Here is a 20169-nt window from a genome sequence, read left to right as displayed (position 1 = left end):
ATGGGTTGGGTTTTTTTAAAAAAGTTGCAGATGAATTATTGTGACTGTACCAAAGTGAAACATTTTATGTTAAACACTAAGTTGGGTTTAATGTTTTGCTTCAGAAAAGAAAGCCAATGTTCCTCTTTGTTGTACTGAGCCCCAAATCTCTGAAATCCTTAAGAACCGCCTGTTTAACAGGCAGCTCTGGGAGTAATAAACATATGACTTCATCGGTGTTCCTTTCGGAGAAAGAATTTGGGGAAAAAATTGAATCGGTGATTTTGAGCCTGTTAAACACCTTGGTTTGGATGCAGTCCTTGGCTCTAGGAAGTCCCTCAGCCACTTGTGGCTGGAAGGTGGGAAGGATCACAGTACACTTGCCATACACATGCTCTTTCTCTTTGCATCCATTACAAGCCATTACAAGAGGCAGGGTCATGGACTAGGTGGACCTTTTGATCTGACCTATGTAGCAATTCTTACACTGTTCATTTGCGGGGGGGGGGGGGGGGACGGGGATGGGACCCAAAACCAGGCACAGTGCAGTTTTCTGCACATCTAAATGCCTTACAGTTACTGCAGGAGCCTTTTCTTTCCGTCCTTCATGTCTGAGGTTTAATGGATTCTGTCTGCGGGAAATAATGATGTCAAACAAAGATAGTTACTTTACATGTTATCAGGGTGATTGTTTGTTATTTTTGAGGACTGAGATGTATGCTAGGCACTTCACGAACAAATGAAAACAAAAGAACTGTGAAATTTCCTACCTTAAAGATGTTACAATCTGAGCGTAAGGTGAGATCCAATCATTTGCAGCGAAAAAGTAAGAAAAATATGTGGTAGAAGTGAATGAGAAGGGAAGATGGAGGTTAACCTTATGAAGATCCTGTTGTTAGAAGTGCAGTAGGTTAATTCAGATATTTTAATAAACCCCTCAGGTTTCTTTACATTTTGTTTATAAAAATAAGTCTACTTTTGGCTTCCTGTCTCATTTGATGTCCCTTACCCAACCTCTTGCCTTGCTGATGCCACGTTAGAACTTCACACTTGCTTCTGCCCATTGCTTTTGGAGTTGGAGCTGCCCTCCAGCATCGCCTCCTGATCCCGCACTTTGCTGTGTTCAGCCCATCCTCACCATCCGCTTCCCTGATCCTGCACCTCCCCCAGTAACCAGCCTCCCTAGCTGGGCAAAAATCTTCAGAAATCTCAAATATACATAAAACGAGGGAAGGTTTTGTGTCTCCTAGTAGTTGTTCCTGTGGATTTGGATGGCGGGGAGGAAGGTTTTTTTGTTAGGGTGGGCTTTTTCCCCTGCCCTGCGAAGGCATAAGCAGGGCTTTTGCACATTATGAGGACGCAGCAACACAGGCAAGAGCACCAGATGTGTGATTCCTCCTATCCTAAGTAATACAAAATTACACTTTATCACATGAAGATAATATAATAGCCAAATCCAACAATATTAAGTTCCCTCTTCCAGGGTTGTTTGGAAAGGTGCTTTTTTTGACCATAAATAACGCACCTGCTGTCTAGTAGGAAATCAGCTCTACCCAGTGCATACAGTGCCCCAGTTTCTCTCCTGCTTGGGTCGTGGTTGTTGATGGAATCAGTCAGCAGGTGAGAAGATAAGGTAGTTCATAAAAAAAGGAAAAAAAAAATTTAAAAAGAAAAAAGAGGAAAAAACAGTCAATGCCTGCTGTCAAGTTGAGGTAGGACTGGGTTGACAAAAGCCTTGGTCTTGTGTCTATATGCACAAGGCACTACGCAAAGGCAACACCTACAGATCGATACCGATGCTCTTCAACAGGGCTGTAAATAAATAACAGGACGGTAAAACTTGGTCTTGCAAATATTTACTTGTTACTACTTTACTTTTTAGTATTTGCTAAATACAGTGCTGAGTGCCATGGATAGCCCAGCCCAACTGGAGCAAACGGTACTGGGCAGCTCCTGCTCAGCACTAGCACTATGCGGGATTGGACCTGAGGGTCATGGTTGATTATCCCAAGTATATGCATGCTTAACTAAGTAGGGCGTTCCTCCAAATTAAAGGCCTTTCCTAAAAGCCCTCCATCACATGTAACATCTGCCTTGTGCCATAAAACCTTGCCTAATTGTTTTCGGAAAGATTGAGTTATTACCCACAAAATGGAACAAAGGCCTTATACCCACAGTGTGATGAAATCACCTCTTCAGTGGTATAAAATAGGAAGAAAAAAAAAAGAAGTGAGTGGGAAGTTTTACTATAGCAACCAAGTTTACATAATATCAATGTGCTTCAATTGAAAGCTCTAGAAATGCTTAATTTGAGGTACCTTTTCACAGGGCTAATTTTAAATGACGTTTATTTCTGAAAATTACTGATTAGCTACAATAGCCTACGGAAGTGGGGGGGCGAGCCTCACAAGTGGCTAAGATTTGAATACTTAAAATTCATTGATCAGCTTTAACCAATAATTGAATTTTCTTTTTAAAAGGGTTTCAGTTATATGCAAATTGTTTTATTTCTCAAAATAAGATTAAGGGAAGATGGTTGCGTGTTTGGTTTCGCAAATAAAAGATCCTTACTGGGAGGTTAAGGCTTCGTAATGCAAAACTTTATGCCAATGTTAGTTCTAACTGGCAAAGACGGATTTGTTACAAATAATCACAGTCTTCACAAATGGTAAACCGGTGCAGAATCAGGTCCATTACTTTTTGCCACTCAAAGAAATGCACTACTTTTTGCTTTAATTGTTTACAGCTTTTACACTGTTTTTTAGCTCTCCTGAAAAGCTTTGTGTAACTTCTGCTCGTGTGTTTTGCTTTTCTTTTTTCTCTACCCCCCCCCCCCCCCCCGGCTTCTTGTCCCTCCAGAAGCCTGCTACTAAAAGTTAAGCTGATGGGCTTCCTCCCTTATAGGCAAGTAGGCTCATTTCCCGCTACACAAACCAAAATGCTGTACTTTCTGCTATTAGCCATGCTGCTGCTTCCAGGCTCATGGTTTGCCTGGAAAGTTATTTCTTTGTGAAAGATAGCGAACACCTCATTTGCATTCACTAACGCTATCTGGACCAGATTTCTTTTTCCCCTCGCATTAGTGGAAGATCCTGAATGATTCCACTGAAGTCATTTGAGCCCGCTCCAAATTTACACCGCCGTCGCTGAGCTCTGCTTCTGCTGCCTCTGTTAGAAACTTGCTTTGATGCCAGAGATAAGCTGAATCCCGAGCATGTTCATTGGCTTAGAGGGGAATAAAGCAGAGGATTTGAACTCTCTTCATACTGCCTTGCAGGCTCGGCAGAGAGTGAAGTCATTCGGAAACTTTCCCTTGAAGTGCTTCCAACAGTAGCATTTCCTTGGCCCGATACTGGGGGGGCAAGTTGATTAAAAGAATGGCAATTAAGGAAAGGGTGAGGAGGGGGTCCAGCGCGGGGACGTGATGCGAGCTCCACGCTGGATTTGGCTGCGGGATCTGGAAGGGAAGGGGGTGCCTGCTCTCCTTGTCTCTCGCCGAAGGAAAGCCACGGGCAGTGATGTCAGAGTGAGCTCATACGCTCGACAACAATCCACCGCTCAACCCCTGTCTTTCTCCAGCTGAACTTTTTGCGGGTTTTGGGTTTTTGCTCTGAAGAGGTGTTCGGTTTTCAAAGGTTGAGCTGTTTGAAGAAATTGCATATAGCTCTATGTTTGAAAAGCCACTTGAACGATGACTAATCTGCAAATGTGAGGTGGAATTGCTTCATCTGCCCCACTTAGACCTATGGAGAAACCGAGGCACAGAGAGAAAACGATGCGACTGCAGGGGCAAGCGGGGTCTGGGCCTCTGAAATGAGGGGAGGATGGATAGGAGGCGACATTTGTAGCTGGAATAGGATTAAAGCCTGAGAATCGCTGATTCCAAATTCCAGGTTCCTTCCTCAAAACTGCCATATGCTCCACCAGCTGAAAAAGCTTAATATCGGCGGGCAGCGATAGCGCAGCAATAATGCAGCTCCTCTAAGCCAGTGTTTAGATCTATTGTCTGATTTATGCTGTGAAAATCAATGCAGCTTCATTTGCCATTCCCCCTCCCCATTTCCTTCTGTACTATAGTAACGGACCAAAGCTTCCATTTCCCCCTTCATTTTTAACAAAAGTTGCTATTTTGCGCACATGTGCCGGTCAAGAAACTGGCATTAACGTTGCAAATAACGGAGCTGAGCCTGTAACACCGTGTGAAATGTTCAGGGTTTTGTTTTTTGGTTTTCACCACTTGCCCTTTGTGTTTGAGAGTTAATTCATACGTAGACATCACATAATTTATGTTTGAGAACCAAATTATTGGAATGCAGTTTCTCCCTATAAGCACTCCTTGAGTCATATCTCGGTATCTTTTAGAGAGAGGGTTTCTTTTTGCATTTGACCCTGTTCCTGCCTGTAACTTTTAAATGGCAAAAGCAAATGTGCTTTGAAAAGTGTGTTACACTGTAGTTGTTAAAGCAATAACCTATGCACTTGTAATGCTTTCTCTATGACCTACTTACATACTACTTCACCCTCCTTATAGTATGATTAAAAGCTGCTTTGAATCCACTATTCCCTCAAGGGATTTGAGGCTAGAATTTAACAAACTGCTGAGAAGGCTTAAGTCAGTAAGAGGGCTTCCCTACAGCTTCTTCCAGCTAATTCACATGTAATTAAAAGGAAAATAAATATTTCAAAAGAACATACGTTTTAATGAAGCATTTTTAAGCACTTACACCTTGTGAAATGGTGCAAATTTATAAAGATCTCACTATTCCATACACAGATTTTAAGGAAAATTATTTGTGATCCTCTCCTCCTCCCCCCTCGCATCCCGTGCGAAGCGTGGATTTACTTTTCAGTCAGCAGCGGTGGGACTGTGGTCCTTAAAAGCAACAGGCTGGTGAGACTGAAGTTCCCTTAGATTTAGCATGTACCAAAAAAAATGATGACGAAGAGGTACAGATCCAGCCGCACAGGGTGAAGTGGGGGTGGAGACCGTTTACTTAAAAGAATAACTTCATCCTCACTGAGCTGCCTGTATTTCTTCTGAGCTAAAACCTGTCCCTTCTGCAGTGGCAAGATCTTGAAATTGAAAGTTAATCCAACTCTGCTCTGGGCTGGATTAACCACCATGGAGGCCTCAGATCAAAACCCAGGTGGCTGCATCCAGCTGGAGAAAGTTGTGCTGGTTTCTCCTTTTATTTCCACTTCGCACTTATGTTTTTTTATCCGCCGTATAGTCCTGCGCTGCGATGGATGGGTGGCGTAGAGGAATCGCCATTAATTTAGTGAAGAGGAGCCATAGCTTTGCTTTGTGCATTTCTGCGTAGATGTTTAGGTGCCATGGTGATGAGGACAGTATGCGAACATATAGAACAGAGCAGATTAATAACACTATAGATATCTGTTCAGGATTGCAGCTGTCCTACGGGGATTACGCTGAGGGCAAAGTGAACCTTTTCTTTCTTTAGACTTGCAAAGTAGGCAAAAATTTTAGCAGCCTGAGGGGTTTTTCTTCCTTTTAACTGTTTAAAATGGAAAGGTCTCTTAGTGCAATAAATTGGACTCTGAAAATTCGCCTGGTCTATATTTTTATTACCAAATCGACGCTGGTCAAAATTTAAATAAAACTTGGCCTGACCGATGGCATATTTATTTATTGGTCAATTTTATTTTATTTTCGGATACTCTTCAAAAAGTTTAAGTGTCGTGGTTTTTAGTTTGTGTTTGTTACTTTTTTCAAGTGTTGATTATCCAGAACAAATCAAATTATAAAACCTGGAGAGAGATTCAGAAGGAGAAGCACACACAACGCAGAGAAACGTTTTGTCTGTCTAGACAGCTCAGATCATCCAGTAATCTTCGTAAATATGTTAATATTCTTTTGCCTGGAGCTGCTTTGTACTGAAGCAAGTAGGTTTTGGAGATGCAAAGGAAAATTTATACAGATTTTCAGGGGGCGGTAGCGGAGGGGGGGGGGTGGTGGCTCCAGCTATTTGTGTGCGTGGAATTTTGTGTGCGTCTCGGAGGTGTCGGTTCTGTGCGCTGGCTGTGGCCAACTCCGAGCGCAGCGGGGCTGGGAAGGGGCTTTTGGCAGGTTGCAGCCCTGAGGAAGGATTTACCGCCGTTACTTGTTCTCAATCCCTATTTTTTGATCAGCGAGGCCAGAGTTACCACCAGTCTCTGGCGAGCCAGTAACATCACTTGGAGCGTTCACTGGGTGCCGAGGTCCGAACGGGGCAGGGATTTGAGGGGGAAGAGAGCCCGTACTGAGCAACCTGCCTGAACGTTCCCAGTGCTCCCAGTTTGGCAGCGGCGGCCGCGCCTTCCTACCCTACTGGGTGGTAGGTGCAAACCACTGGCGTGTGCTCGTAGAAATGGAAGCGGGGGGGGGGGGGGGGGTTGGCCGGTGTCCGGCAAAAAAGAGCGAGGGGGCAAGGCTCCCTGCCTTATAATGGGGTGTGGGGGGGGGGGGTGCGCACCCGAACCGTGAGCGTGGGGCCGTGGGGGCAGCGCTGCTGAGGCAGCCGGCCGGCCGTTGGGGCTGAGGTGGCTCTTCCCGCCCTCAAAGTTTGGCGGGGCGCTGCCCGCGGGCGAGGCGGCGGCCGTCGTCCGTCCGTGTCCCGTCCCCCCCCGGCCCCTTACTCCCCCCCACACACTCCGCGGGGAGCCCCGGGCGACGTGTCCCGGTCCCCCCCACCTCCACCACCACCCGCGCCCCGCGTCCCCCCGTGGCGGTGCTAGGCCTCTCCCCGGGGCGGCGGCGGCGGCGGGCCCCGCCGGGGGCGCAGGGGTTAACGGGGAGCCGCAGCGGGGCGATGGCTCCGCCTTCCCGCTCAGCACCTGGCGCTCCACCGCCAGTTGCCTCAGCAGTCGATTTCGGAGGGGATTGGCGGAAAAAAAAACACCGAGAGGGGGAGAGAAATGTGACAACTGCCGGGGCTGGCGGCTGCCGCGGGGAGGCCTCCGCACCTGTGCCTGCCTCTCCGCCGCCCGGCGCAGTTGTGGGATCCGCCGAGCCCCGCCGCATCCTCCCTCCAGACCGCCGCGGCGACCCCCGGAGCCCAGCATGACTTCTTCGTTCAAGCTGGATTTCCTTCCGGAGATGATGGTCGACGGCCGCTTGCTGGTCTCTGACAGAATGTAAGTGGCAGCGGGGCTGCCGCCGGCTACCCCCCCCCCCCCCCCCTTCCCCACAGCCCCCGCCCCGGCTCCGGGTCTCCCCCCCCCCCGCCGCCCGGCACCGAGCCCCGGGGCTTCGGCCGGGTCCCTCCCGCACCGTCCAGCCCCTCCGCGGGAGGAGAAGGGGGTCCTCCCACCACTCCCCCCCAGCCCCCCCTCCCCTTTATTTTATTTATTCCCCCCCCCCCCCCCTTCCCAAGTCACTTGGTGGTCTCCGTGTTGCGTGTCCCCCTCCCCTCTCCGAAAAGGCGGCAGCTGGGTGTTTTAGTATTCCGGCAGGTCGGTAACGGCGGGCGAGGGGCGGCGGGGTAAGTGCGGGGTTTTGATATGCTGCTGATGCAACGTGGAGAAAGGCAGAGCGGTCGCGCAGAACTGCGTGCGCTCTCCGCCGTGCCCGGCGGGAATTCCTCCACGGACACTTGTCCCCTGCCCGGACCCACCGGGGCTAGCTCAGCCCTTCCCCGGCAGAAGGGAAAAAAAAAAAAAAAAAAAAAAAAAAATCCCCTTGCAAAAGCTTCCTCGGCTTTTCAAATTCGACTGAAATGCTAAGCATCCGCTGGGAGTAAGACCGGGCAGAAAGCAAGGATTTTTCTTCTTTTTTTATTTTTTTATTTTATTTATCCTGTCCCCGACAGCTGCCTGGCACGGAGAGTGTTAATTAGGGTGAGGATGGTTGGTTTACATGCGGTTGAACCGGGGACGAGGTTTGTCGGAAGGTTCTGAATGCTGGAATTTCAGAAAGAGAAGTATTCCCCTAGACCGGCTCTGCTCCATTAATCTCGATCTGAAAGTTTCTATTACCATCCCCTTGGGCATTGCCCATTGACAGGGATTTTCAGGTAACCTAAGCCTTATATGAAAAAATACAAGCTAGAAACGAGGAAATAGTCACTTGCCGAGAGAGACGAAGGCTGAGGACTGGGCTGCGCTTTCACAGTATCCAAAATGTTTTTTATTTTGTTGCTTTTTCGTCTTTCATCAGGATGATGATAAATGTGGTTTGAGTTACATTAGAATGAAGCGAGAGGCTTTGGCATTGACTCTGTACTGAAGCTATTCTGGTTGAGGCAGCGCTTAAGTTACAAGTGTAAATAAACCCGTGTGTGCAGCAGAGACTGTCACCTGTAATTTGCACAAATCAGGTTGCATACTGTGCCCCCATCTAAGACTATTCAGACTTTTATTACCTTCTTTACTGGCATCCGAACTTTCTCCTAAGGTGGAGCGCTTTCCCTTGCACCAGCAATGTTCTGCGCGGAGATACTCAGTGGTGGCCAGTCCTTCAGGCAGCTGAGATGTAATAAGTGTGTGGGAGAGGGGAGAGAGGCAGGGGGAGAAGCTACTCGGCACGGATGACTTATACTATTTTTACAGTCCTTGAAGGACAGCAAAGTGGTTTTTGCGTAAATGCTGCCCGTTGTCTCTGTTTCGTGATCTTAAATAGAAACGAGTTCTCTGCTGTGTTTTGTTTTTCCCGTTGTAAGAGTCCCGTTTTTAGCGGCACCAGTCAGCTTCGGAAAACATGCTGTACTTCTCCCCTTTTGCATAAAAATTTTGTAGGTTTGGCTGTTAGGGTACAAAGTTGCAGCTGAACATTCGTATTGCTGGCTTTGCAGCCCGCTGGAGGGACTTGCCACGGCCGAGCTTTCCCTTGTTTTCATCGTCTCAGCTTTGATTAGACTTTCTACCTGCTGTCCTTCCAGGCAGTCAGAAAAGATACTGCTAACAAACATCTCCAAGCTCAAAGGCACTATTAACTGCGGCTGATGATGCCCTGTTGTCACTTAGGCTTATATAACTTTATCTCCGACTTGCCCCTCGAGGGAGGAGTACCATGTCAAACTCTTCCTTCTGCATTGCTATCTTTATACTCCTCTTCTCTGGGAAGCATCCGTAATATATTTTAACACAGGTTGAAACACAGTCAGTGTTCATCAGACGCAGATCTTAATGTGTGTCCAAAGAAACAAAAATTACTCTAGAGAGATGTCAGCTTCTAAGTGGATCTCTAAATACAGAAGTTTAATAATGGAATTGTTAAATACACACATCCTTGTAGGATTTGATGCTCGTTCCTATTATTTTTTTTGGGGGTGGGGTGTGACTTTGTAATCTCTTGAAGAAAAAAAAACTTTACCTCCTGCATCATCAGTGGTCGTGTTGTGATGTGCTTCCTTGTATTAACCAAGCTTTGCTTTGCTGCTGATCTAAGTAATTGTGAAGATGTATGATTTCAAGGGATCATGTGTCATGCATACAAATTAATATCAAGGCTAAATTGCTATTAACTAAGGGAGCTTCTATTCCTGGAAAAAAAAAAATATCTTGAAACTAAATGCTGTCTGTGGAAGCTTTGCTACACTGCCTTTCTAAAACTCTGTAATTCACTTTTAAAAACATCTTTATTGTGTCCTTCTAGCCAAGTGCTGACATACCTTTATTTGCAAGTCCCCAACTCTCTGGACTAATCAGTGCTGACGAGAACGCAGTTTGATTACGCATAAGGGGTCATGGGCACGTATGTGCCTTCCCCTTTAGCTGGCCCACCCCAGCCGTGCAGCGAGACGCCAGCAGCGTTCAGCGGGGTGGCACAGTGCATCGCAGAGCATGCTCCAAGTTACGATGCTGCACAAAACTTTTAACCTCGCCATCTGGTCTAGCCATTGAGTATAGCTTAGTTCGGTCTTTAGCAGAAAGGAGTTTCCTATTTTATAGTGAGGCAATTAGCAAGATACATGTAAAACTCTTTCACAGTGAAAATTTGCAGAACTAAGTTGGGGTTTTTTTGTTTGGTTTTTTTTTTATGCTGGTGGCGTATCAGATGTTTTAGTAAATTGGCACCATACAGTATCACTCACACCTCCCATTCTTTACACATTTAAAAATTCTCTGTAAAGGGAATTATTTTCAGAATCATCCATTCTTTCAATAAGCAACAAAGAAGGAGAATTTTCAAGGAATAACTTTCAGTGCATACCTATTCTGAAAGTTAACTGCCAGCTTGATAATTGTCAAAGTTAAAACACTCTTACCTCTGTGAGACTGTTAATTGTTGCTTCCTTCCAAATTTTGCTGCTGTTATTATCTAGCTAAATATAAGTAAAATAGAACATCAGATACTTTGAGCATGACTCCTTAGTGTAACTAAACTGTACGCATGACATCAGTGTACCTGGTTAGTAACTGAACGGCAATTTTGCTAATAAAAATTAATCAATGAAGTGGCATTGGAAAATAGATACTCTAGGATATGAAGCATAAAGATGCATGAACTTTTGCTCTTGAGGGCAGGTGGCAAGTTGAATGCTTGCAAAGAGACCGCTTCGTTAGTGCTCCAGTTAAAGGATCAGAAATTGATTGACTGACGTTATGCATAGCCTGTGTGTGTTAACTGTGTGGAAGAAACAATTTTGAAGAAAAGATATAGGTGGAAATGTGTATGTGTGTGTATTTGGACAGGGTAGGAGAGGGTTAATGGTTACTAAGCGCAGTTATAAAATGTGAGTTCAATGTAATTTGCTTCGTAATTTCACTGACTTACATGTACATGCCAACTGGATGGTTGTAAAGTGGTTGCTTTGAGGATTAAATACTCGTCGTTGTAACCCCCCACGTTGATTTCTGCAATACCGCCAAAGATATTTCCATTCCATATTACACATTCCACTGCCTGGGATTACCTTTAATGTAAATGAGTCATAGTGTTTGTTACTACTGAGACAAACTCAAATTTAACTTTTATTTTTGATAGCCGGGTATAATGCCAATAAAATACGCGATGCTTAAAGCAGTGCGCATGCAACTGCATGGGTTGCATGGCAATTATGCTTAAAAGTACTTAGCCTTTGAATTCCTGCCTCTTTTAATCCAAGATGAGTCAAAATCAGATATATGTGCAATATGCTGATTAAAAAGGCAGTGAAGATCAATTTTCAATACTTTTTGTTTGTTTGTATTTATTGCTTAATAAACAAGGGATGTCATCAGTCACAGGGCATTCTTGCACTTTAAAAAACCAAAACTTCCCTTTCTGCACTAAACCTGCAAAATAGGACTTTTTCCAGCATAAACTGGAGATAATAAAATTAACTTTTTTTTTTTTAAACTTCACCGCAGGGAAAACTCAACATACTGTCAAAAATAATTTTTCAACTGTATGGGGTTTTTTAATAAGTAGAATATCAAACCATGAATTGCTAACTGAAAATGGATAGCTGGGCATCAGCTGTTTTTTAAGTCCATAGCCTCATCCTTATACTGGCATATTATTCTAACTTCGATTCAGTACTAGCTTTATTTTAAGTATTATGACTTGTTACCTAAGTTACTTGCATGACAGATTCCTTGGGCCACTACTGAAGGAAAGCAAAGCAAAAGAAGAAAATTCTTGACTGTTGACAAAGAGCTTCAGAAAGGAAAATAAACCTTTGGATGTGCATTAAGTAATTATGATTTCATGGTGTCCTTCTCCCCACCATCTTTTCTAGTAGCTGTCTAGAACCCCATTTAGTATTTAACCTACAATAACTCTCAGCACATTCATATTTATATATATCTTCTGCTTCCTATGATATGATCTCACAAGTTTTTAAGCCTCCCCCACATGTATTCATCATCCAAATTAATCATCAGTTATGATTGCTTTAAAAACTTCGATAACTCTAAATATTTCATTGCCATTTTAGGATGTTTGATATCTTATGAGCATTTAGACTATTCAAATTTCATAATTAATTCATATATTAATATAAAAATGTTTGACCCAACTGATATAGGGGAAAGGTGTACAAAATCTTCTAGTTTTTAAAAGCTCCTGGAATGCAAGGAATACACTTTGGCAAGACAACGCTCTAGAGAAAAATCATTGTTTTATAGTTTATGCATATAAAAACCTCTTTCCTTCTAAAGTGGAGAGGTGAATTTTTTTGTTTTTCTTAATTTCTACAAACTGTGTTTCCTGTAGCGGATTATTTCTTGTGTGTTCGTATAATTGCGAAGTATATTGCATCTCCTGACATGGTTTCCTTCGATTAAAACAAACTGGTGGCAGGGCAAGGTTAACCAGAGGCTAAAGTCACAAAACAGAGAATACATGTAGGGAGCGAGGCTGAGCTTTCCTTAGCGAAGAAGTGGCAAAACAGGAAAAACCTTCATAGGTGCAAGAAAAATGCAGGAACAAGAATGCCTATTTGGAAAATAAAAACTAATTAGAGCAATAAATGTAATGTTCTCAAGTAATTGTGAAATAATTATTCCCCTTTAGAATCATCATACTTTAATTGCTTTCCCCCGCGTTCTGCATGCCTATGGAAAGGAAGAGAAGCGCTTGTGTTCCCTCCAGGATTTCATTTTTCATTTGCAGTAAGCTGCTGGCTTTCTCGTAAAGGTTTTCAGAAATATGTTGCCTTAGACGCTGTTGTGTTCTTCCATATGGTGTTAAATAGAAAAGGTGAATGGCAGATGCTGAAGCTATAAATTCTCTCCTATCGTCCAGATAAAGCACCTTGAGATTTAGTTGTGCAGTTTATCCATCCTCTGTATCACAGATTTATAATCAATCTCTCATTTTCACTGAGACTGTGTTACGTAAATAGGACACACTTCAGCAGTGTATTCTCTTTGCTCACAGCTTGATCCTTGAAAAATCAGCTGACAATAGTTTAAAATTATAATATTAATAAAGAGGAGATCATCTGGCCATCAAAATGACATCTGAAAGCAGCTTCTGTTTTGTGTTAAATCTTAATTACTGAATGCCTAAATGAGCCAATTCACAAAGGAGTTGCCTACTGTACCAATAGTGCCTGTTTGGTGATTTATTTTTTTTTTCCTTTGGATTTACACAAATATAAAAAATAGTTTATATTGAAGAGAAGAGCTATGAAGAAGACCAAGTATCTTGAGTCTGGTCTCTGCCCTGGGACAGCTTCTCCCTTTCCTGGCTGCCGTTGCCTATCAAATGGTGGCAATACTTAAAGCCAAGTTCAAAAGCAGTGCTCCAAAAGAAACATTGGCACAAGAGCAGCGGGAAAGACTCCGCATCGGCCTCCTGAGCGTTATTTTGTGCGTTTACCCATTGCTTACTATCAGGGGCAGCATATTGTCACATCTGAGGGAAGGAGTTACGGCTTAGGACCGGGAGAGAGACTTACACTGTGCCTGTAAATGCACCAGCCCTGCTGCCTTCAGTTAGGCTGGAAGGGACATGATCACATCCAGCTGTGCCCAGGTTACTCTGGAAGAAGATAAATGTGTCCAGCTGTGCCCAGGTTACTCTGGAAGGAGGCAACGGTGTCCAGCTGTGCCCAGCTCACCCCACTCCCCGCTGCCACCAGGGATGCACTCATCCTCTGCAAAGGAGTATGCAGGGAATTCACGTCCTTTCTTTCCCCATCAGCCTACTCAAGTTGAGCCACTTCAGGTTTGCCAAGAAAACAACAGCAGCAACCTGAGTATTTTGTTTTATGATTTTCACATCCCTGTTAATTTCTTAAATTGTTCTGTGGATCTTACTCTGGGGTTTTAAAGTTTACGACCACGGTTATTTCAGAGATGCAGCCATTGATCTTTCACAAAAATGGAATTAGTGATCTACTGATTTTTTTTTTTTTTTAAATTTTTTTTTTTTCCTCTTGCCATGCAGGTTAGCATCATAAAGAAAATATAGTCCTGACAGAAGGGCCTAACACTGACTGTCTCCTAGCAGTGGTGGTAATTCATTGCAACACTAATTTACAACTTTTTCAGTTTCTTTCCACTCAAAGGTACTGGCCCCTAAACAACAGTAGAGTTGCTGTATGGGTAAGAGAGATGTCTAGGTACACACACACACATCCCCTTTAGCTGGTGTGTGTAGCTGGATGTCTCCACGATGGGAGGACAGGTAGCTCCTTTTGAACAACTACGACCCTTTCTGTCCCAGATTATACTGTGCTTTTTCTTGTACTCTGTTCCTACATCCTATATCCTTTGAAGCAGTTCCAGTCTGATTGCAAGTCACAGCTGACAAGAGCTATCTTGTGTTTCATAACCCTGAAAAATAATGAAGATCCTTCATCCTCTTCATCCAAAGGCATGATGCTGTCTTCTTGTTTAATATACACACGCTCTTCCCATTTCTTGCTTCTCAACAGTTTTGCACCACTAAATTGCTCAGAGATGCAAAAAAAAAAAAAAAAAAAAAATCCACAGCTTGCTTGACCCACCACTTGTTGTGTCGCTGACTCCAGACCTCAGTGGCACTTAGTCTGGTGGCACTGACGGTGCCTGGCCGGGTGTGATATAAGTGCACTTCATTTGCCTGAAACAGACACAGGTAATTGAAAGGTATTAACTTCTGGCAGAGGATAACTGTATTTGAAGATCTACAAAATCAAGTGATGTATTCCCTTCTTCTCTTTAATTTTTTTTTTTTCCCTGACTCATTCAATTGCTTGGATCTGTCAGCCTTCGCCTTCAATTCATTGCTAGTGAGAGAGACGTCTGGCTATGCCCTTTATCAAAAAACACTTTTTTTTTTTTTTTTTTAAATATTTTACTACAGATGGATTGTAGAACAAGCATTAGGAGTCTGAAATGTTGTCAAACACACTTCATGCCCAGTGGCTATCACTTAAAGAAAACCCTGTTCTGTACCTGTTTTCATACAAAATACTGTAGAAATCACAAGTTTAGATTTAGAAATCACAAGAAAGGCTGCGGTTTTGCTTGATTTCATCGTGCATTTTAGTAAACTTCATCCCGTTGTCATGTCTTTTGGGGAAAAAAATAATCTATTGTTTTATCTGCAGTGTTTCTGTATAAACATATAGAAAAGTTGATCGTTTCATTAGTCAGTGAATGAACTTTTAATTTTTTTAAATTTAGTTTAATTGCTTTTTCCAATATCTTACTGCTTAGAAACCTTTTTTTCATACTTTAACCCCCCTATCCAAACTACTTTTACCCCCTGCTGTCCAAAAAAAAAAAAAAAGTGTCGTGGTTTAACCCCAGCCAGCAACTAAACACCACGCAGCCGCTCACTCACTACCCGCTCACTCTCTCTCACAGAGAGAGAAAAGTGTTCAGGAAATCACAGTAAGTATTACTTTAGGTATGAATTTGGTCTTTAAAATTGATTCTTGAAAATATCCTGATTGGGGGCTGCTTCAGAGATTTTACTGTAAAACCATAAATGCCTAATTAAGGGATAGCCACAGGTCAGGATGATCTCTGCAGGGAAAAAATCGCAAAAGTCATTCCCCTTGTCCTAAACTGACCCATGTAATGCAACTTCTTCCTTGAAGCACTGAAATTTTAGGATTGCAAGGTGAGCACTGGCTTTCTCTGGCAGGTTTCTCTGCCAGCTCCTTCTGGAGATCAGTATTGAGTGGGAGGGCACTGGGGGAAGAGGAAGAAATAAAATTAGCATTTAATTTTGCAGGACGTGGAAAAACAGATGACAAGTGAGGCAATTCTTAGAAAAAGAGAACATCTCTGGACACATAAAGCACTATTATCTGATATTTTATTACCAACTATAGCCTGCTGTCTGTGTTCAAGCCAAACTTCCAATGGGTTTACAGGAGCTTGGCTTGAACGAGGAATGCATAATGCTGGGCTTCGCGTCCCATGCCAGGCTGTCCAGCTCTGAACCATGTATTGCAATCGTATAAATGGGTTTTGCAGTCTTTTTCCCATCACTCGCTTCAGAGTGAACTTCAACATGGAAACATGAGGCAACTAACTTTTCAGATACTGTTCTACCTTGCTAGCAGAGTGAGTTGCTATGTTGACGACGGAGTGGAAGACAAGTCGATTTTAATTGGGCGGGTATTCTTTTGAGAGATGTTCACACATCTCGGGTCAGGGCAGGGGGTTTCTTTTGCTCTTGGTGAACCTTTTCCCCTCTGCCAGAGAGGAGGATTCATCTCAATGCCTGAGGGCTCTCAGCTTTCACCGACATACATCTCTCTTTTTTGGCCGCAGAAGACAGAGTACAACTTTTCCTTTTAAGTTGGTTTGCTGTCTGTGGAGAAAAGCGTAAATGCAGCAGCTTTGTAACACTGCTCAGATATAGTCAAAGAAAGTCCAACACTATATGACAGATTTTTAAAACAATTGTGTTTGACTGATTTCATTATTGCTTAAGTGTAGCCTACTATCTCACTTGCTAGACCACGTTTATTTATCTTCAAGACAAGGCTGTGTAGAATAGGAAAACCTCAGAGTTTTAATATCTTCTTCTTACCATGCTCCTGTCTGTGCTGTTCCTGGGGTGTTTCACTGGAATGGAATGAAGCTTTGTATGCTTTGTTATGTATTGTAGAGCATAATGGCTTAGGGGCAGATTCTGTGTATTTTTGAGCTTTTTTTCTGCAATAGCCATTAGAACGTGGCCCTGTAGATGTTGACGTAGGGTTCCTAGCTGTCCTTGTAAAGTGAGACAGAAGCAACTCTTCAATGTCCTATGCAAACCATTCCTTTGGAACAAACATGCAGTAATTCGCAGAGGAGCGAGATCTGTTTTCCAGCCAGAAATATTGCTTACAAGGCTTAGTTTGGCCCAAGCAGTCTTCGACAGCACTGGCTGATCCCTGTGTTTTCAAAATATTATTCCAGGCTCCTTTAGGTCACTACTTCTTCCCCCTGCATGTACAGTATATCGGATTTGGGAAAAGGTCCGGCAGCAGCATCGTTGTTGCCTGTGTGTCTTTGTTGAGGAACAGCAGGCTACTCGCAGCAAGAGATACACGCTGGGATTCAGAAAGGAACAATTTTCAGCTTGCTAAGATGCCAGTATTGCTACCTGGAAGCTCTGCAGAAGCTAGAGACTTTTTGGCTGTTTCTGTACCTCTTTGCTCCCTCTGTCCTCACCTCCCCATCAGGGGATACTTAGACTTCTTTACTTGGCTGGCCTTCAGAGGATTTGAAGGTCTCTGAGCTTCCCTAGGCTCTCCATTTCTACTCAGGTGGGAAAGGAAATGGAGAGCACTGCTGCTGACTTCAGCCAGTCGGGTCTCTGATTTTCCTGTTTGGTTTGAAGCCACAGATACGGAGTGAAATTGGAGCTGAGAGATGCCAGGCACCTGGGTAAGATGAATACTGTGGAAGGGAGATGTGCAGAAGAAAATGGGGGGAGAAAGGTATGGACTTAGGCAGACTTTCATAAAAGATGCAAATTTAGGATTACTTAGCAGAGAAAGTAATCACTTGAAATTAATGTTATATTTTAAAAGTGGAGCATCATTTGTGTTAACAGGAACAAAGATGTTGTTTTTAAGCTCAGCAAAGCCTCAAATCCCAGAAAATGCAAAATTGCTGCTGATAATTTCTGAATGTGAACCTGGAAGGCTTCATGGAAACTTAGAAGGAAATAAATCAACTTCCCTCTCTTTCCCCAAAACTCTTTGGGCAAAAAAATATCTGTAAATATTTAACAGCAAATAATCACATTGCCAAGAACCAGCAAACAAAGGCCTTTTATCCAATCCTATAATATGCTGTAATGAAAACTCTTATAGATCTAGCTGGAAAAACTTTCCGTTTTTTATCGGTGAAGAAGCTTAGCATCTAGCACTTTAAAAATCCATCAACGTAGCTAAAACTCTTTTTCCAGTCTCCTACCACTTCATGTCATATTTTTCTCTGTCCTTGACATATGCAATTTGCCCTGCTAATATCTGTTTAAAATGCTGGGAGCCTTCAGCATGTTCTGCTCCACGTTGCATGCCTGCAAGAAGCCTTCCCCCCTTTCCTACCTCGCAAGGTAAGAACTACCCTGCTCTGCTATCCCTTATCACCATCCATTCAATATTCAAACAAACACCTCTGGGATTCCTACCCAGCTTCACTGGTGGAAGAAGTTCCTATAAATATCTGCAAAACATGTACTTGATTTTCCTCCTCCTTTGATAAGATAGGTAAGAGAAACCTATTGAACTTGGCGAACCACCTAGAATTTATATCTGAACTGCTTAATGATTTTATATTCTTACTGTCCAGCTAGTGGCTCATGTCTTGGAAGTCCCTGGAAGTATGACCATCCTTTTTGGTCTGTGTTCACTGACCCAGCATATTGGAATTATCAGCCCTGCCTATGATTTTCTAGGTCTTCTGGGGATCTGTTGTCTAATAAAAATGTTGCTTGACAAAATATAGTAGGTTTTCTTGCATTTTTGTAGTGGATGTTTTATTAGGTTCTCTCAGCTCTGTTTTTCAAACAGTCTCATACAACAGTTGTGAACCAAATATGATACTATCATGGTTGGTTTTTTTTTTTTTTTTCACAACCACAAGTTGCCCTACTTACCCAATGCAAATCACTGTGGATCTACGTAATGTGCCTTTCTCAAGGGCATCTGTTAATTCCATGTGATAAGTTGGGAGTTTCAGCCAGGAATATTGAGCATTGAAAGAAGAGCTGGTTAAACTCAGTAGCACTTAAATTTAATCAAATTTTAAGCAATTCTCCCAAATTATACCTTTGACGGACTTTGTGTGTGAGCAGTTGCTTCAATGTTGAGGTGTTTAGGTGAAAGTTTTATCATTAAGAGGAATGGTATTCCCCTATACAGTAAGTATATGCAGCTGCAGGTTAGATGACGCAGCAGGAAGACATATACAGGCTTCAGTAGATTATGGCCCTGTTTAAGCTCTTGACTTTACATACAGTGAAACTGGTGGTAAAACTCAACTAACATGAGTGGTTTAGAATCAGCTCAGAGATTCAGATTCCAGAAAGACTGGTTTTTATGAATAAATTAAGGACTGAATCCAAGGCTTGTTGAGCCAATGGGCAGAGTCCCTTTGATTTCAAAGCACTCTATCTGTGATCCAAACACACCGCGAACAAATAAAGACAAAGAATTTATGTTGATTGGACATATTCAGTGTGACAAGAGCTTAAGTCTGATTCTCCTCTTTGCTTATGAAACACAACTGTGTGCTTCTCCCCGGGGTTGCTGGAATACAAGTATTTTGGTAGCTGCATGCTAGGACTCCCAATTAGTGCAAGTGCTGGCTCCTAGTGCTAAGAATCACAACGCTTTATGAAATGGAGAGAAAGTTATGGTTGATAATAACATATTTTGGGGTTATCCTGATTTGTCTTCATGGTTTTAAGGCATTCATTTATCCTTTTTCTTTCTTTCTTTCTTCTTTTTTCCTTTTAAAAATAGTTGTCTTGACCTATTATGGCAGTAAATTTAATGGCATCAAAAGACTTGCAGTTAAATTGTGGGCTTTAGTGAGACAAGGTTCTCTGCTTGCTGACCACCCTCCGTTCTCACCCTTTGTGCTGGTTGGGGAATACTTTGTGGCATCAAGCTCTGGGTCTGCCTGCCCTTCACACCTAGTCTCCTGGGAGGTTTTGGGATACTGTGCAGGTTCTTTGTTCTAATGTGCAAATACGCATCTTCTTCTTTCTGTGTTTAAAACTCTATTTTCTTTAGAAAGCAAGTTAATTTTCTTAGTCAGGGAGCCCAATGCACTTTAAGGGATGGATATGTTGAAAGCAGCATGAAGATCACTTATGCCTCAGGCTGATTCTGGTTTACTACTGAGGCGGACGAGTAGTTACACTGAATATAGAAGCACAAATCACTTTTACTTAGGAAATGATTAACTTATATGAAGCAGAACTCCTCTGATACATATTTCTTTTTTAATATCAGCTACATACATTTCATTTTACCCTAAAATAACTTATTCTGGGTGGATCTTCTGACCAAATCAAATGCTTGATTTATCTTCCTGAAATTCCTGATCATGTTAGCTTTGAAGAAGTCTTCAGTCACTTCTAACCTGAACCTGGTTAGTTTGTCTCAAAGTGACTTTACCTCTTGCAATGTTGATACCTTTTCACTTGCTATCTTTTTGGGTTGATCTTGATTTACTTTTGCAAAGGGCAAAAGGCATGGTCATTTGAACAAGGTGTACTGATATACCTCTATATTTTTAGTTATTGTATTTTAAATTTTTTATATACATCAGATCTTCAAAGTAACTCCAATTAATCTTTGTTATGGTTTATGTAGG

At 42.8% G+C, this 20169-nt stretch overlaps 1 protein-coding gene across 10 annotated transcripts in view; it reads left to right on the top strand.

Moving 5' to 3' along the window:
• Nucleotides 1-20169, top strand: part of CELF2 (CUGBP Elav-like family member 2) — a 379009-nt gene that overhangs the window by 122263 nt on the left and 236577 nt on the right. For 2 of the 10 annotated variants that reach the window (XM_052790991.1, XM_052790992.1), the window contains exon 1: nucleotides 6794-7113. The exons of 6 other annotated variants lie outside the window; for them this stretch is intronic. In XM_052790991.1, the coding sequence (XP_052646951.1) occupies nucleotides 7040-7113 (74 nt within the window). In that variant the 5' untranslated portion in view covers nucleotides 6794-7039. Of the gene's footprint in view, nucleotides 1-6791; nucleotides 7114-20169 lie in introns of those variants that run through there. 2 more of the 10 variants (XM_052790989.1, XM_052790993.1) reach the window with 2 other exon arrangements.

Source organism: Harpia harpyja, chromosome 6 (genome assembly GCF_026419915.1).
Source record: "Harpia harpyja isolate bHarHar1 chromosome 6, bHarHar1 primary haplotype, whole genome shotgun sequence".
Classification (NCBI taxonomy): domain Eukaryota; kingdom Metazoa; phylum Chordata; class Aves; order Accipitriformes; family Accipitridae; genus Harpia; species Harpia harpyja.
The sequence above is the reverse complement of the archived record's forward strand: the minus strand, read 5'-3'. Positions and strand labels throughout refer to the sequence as shown.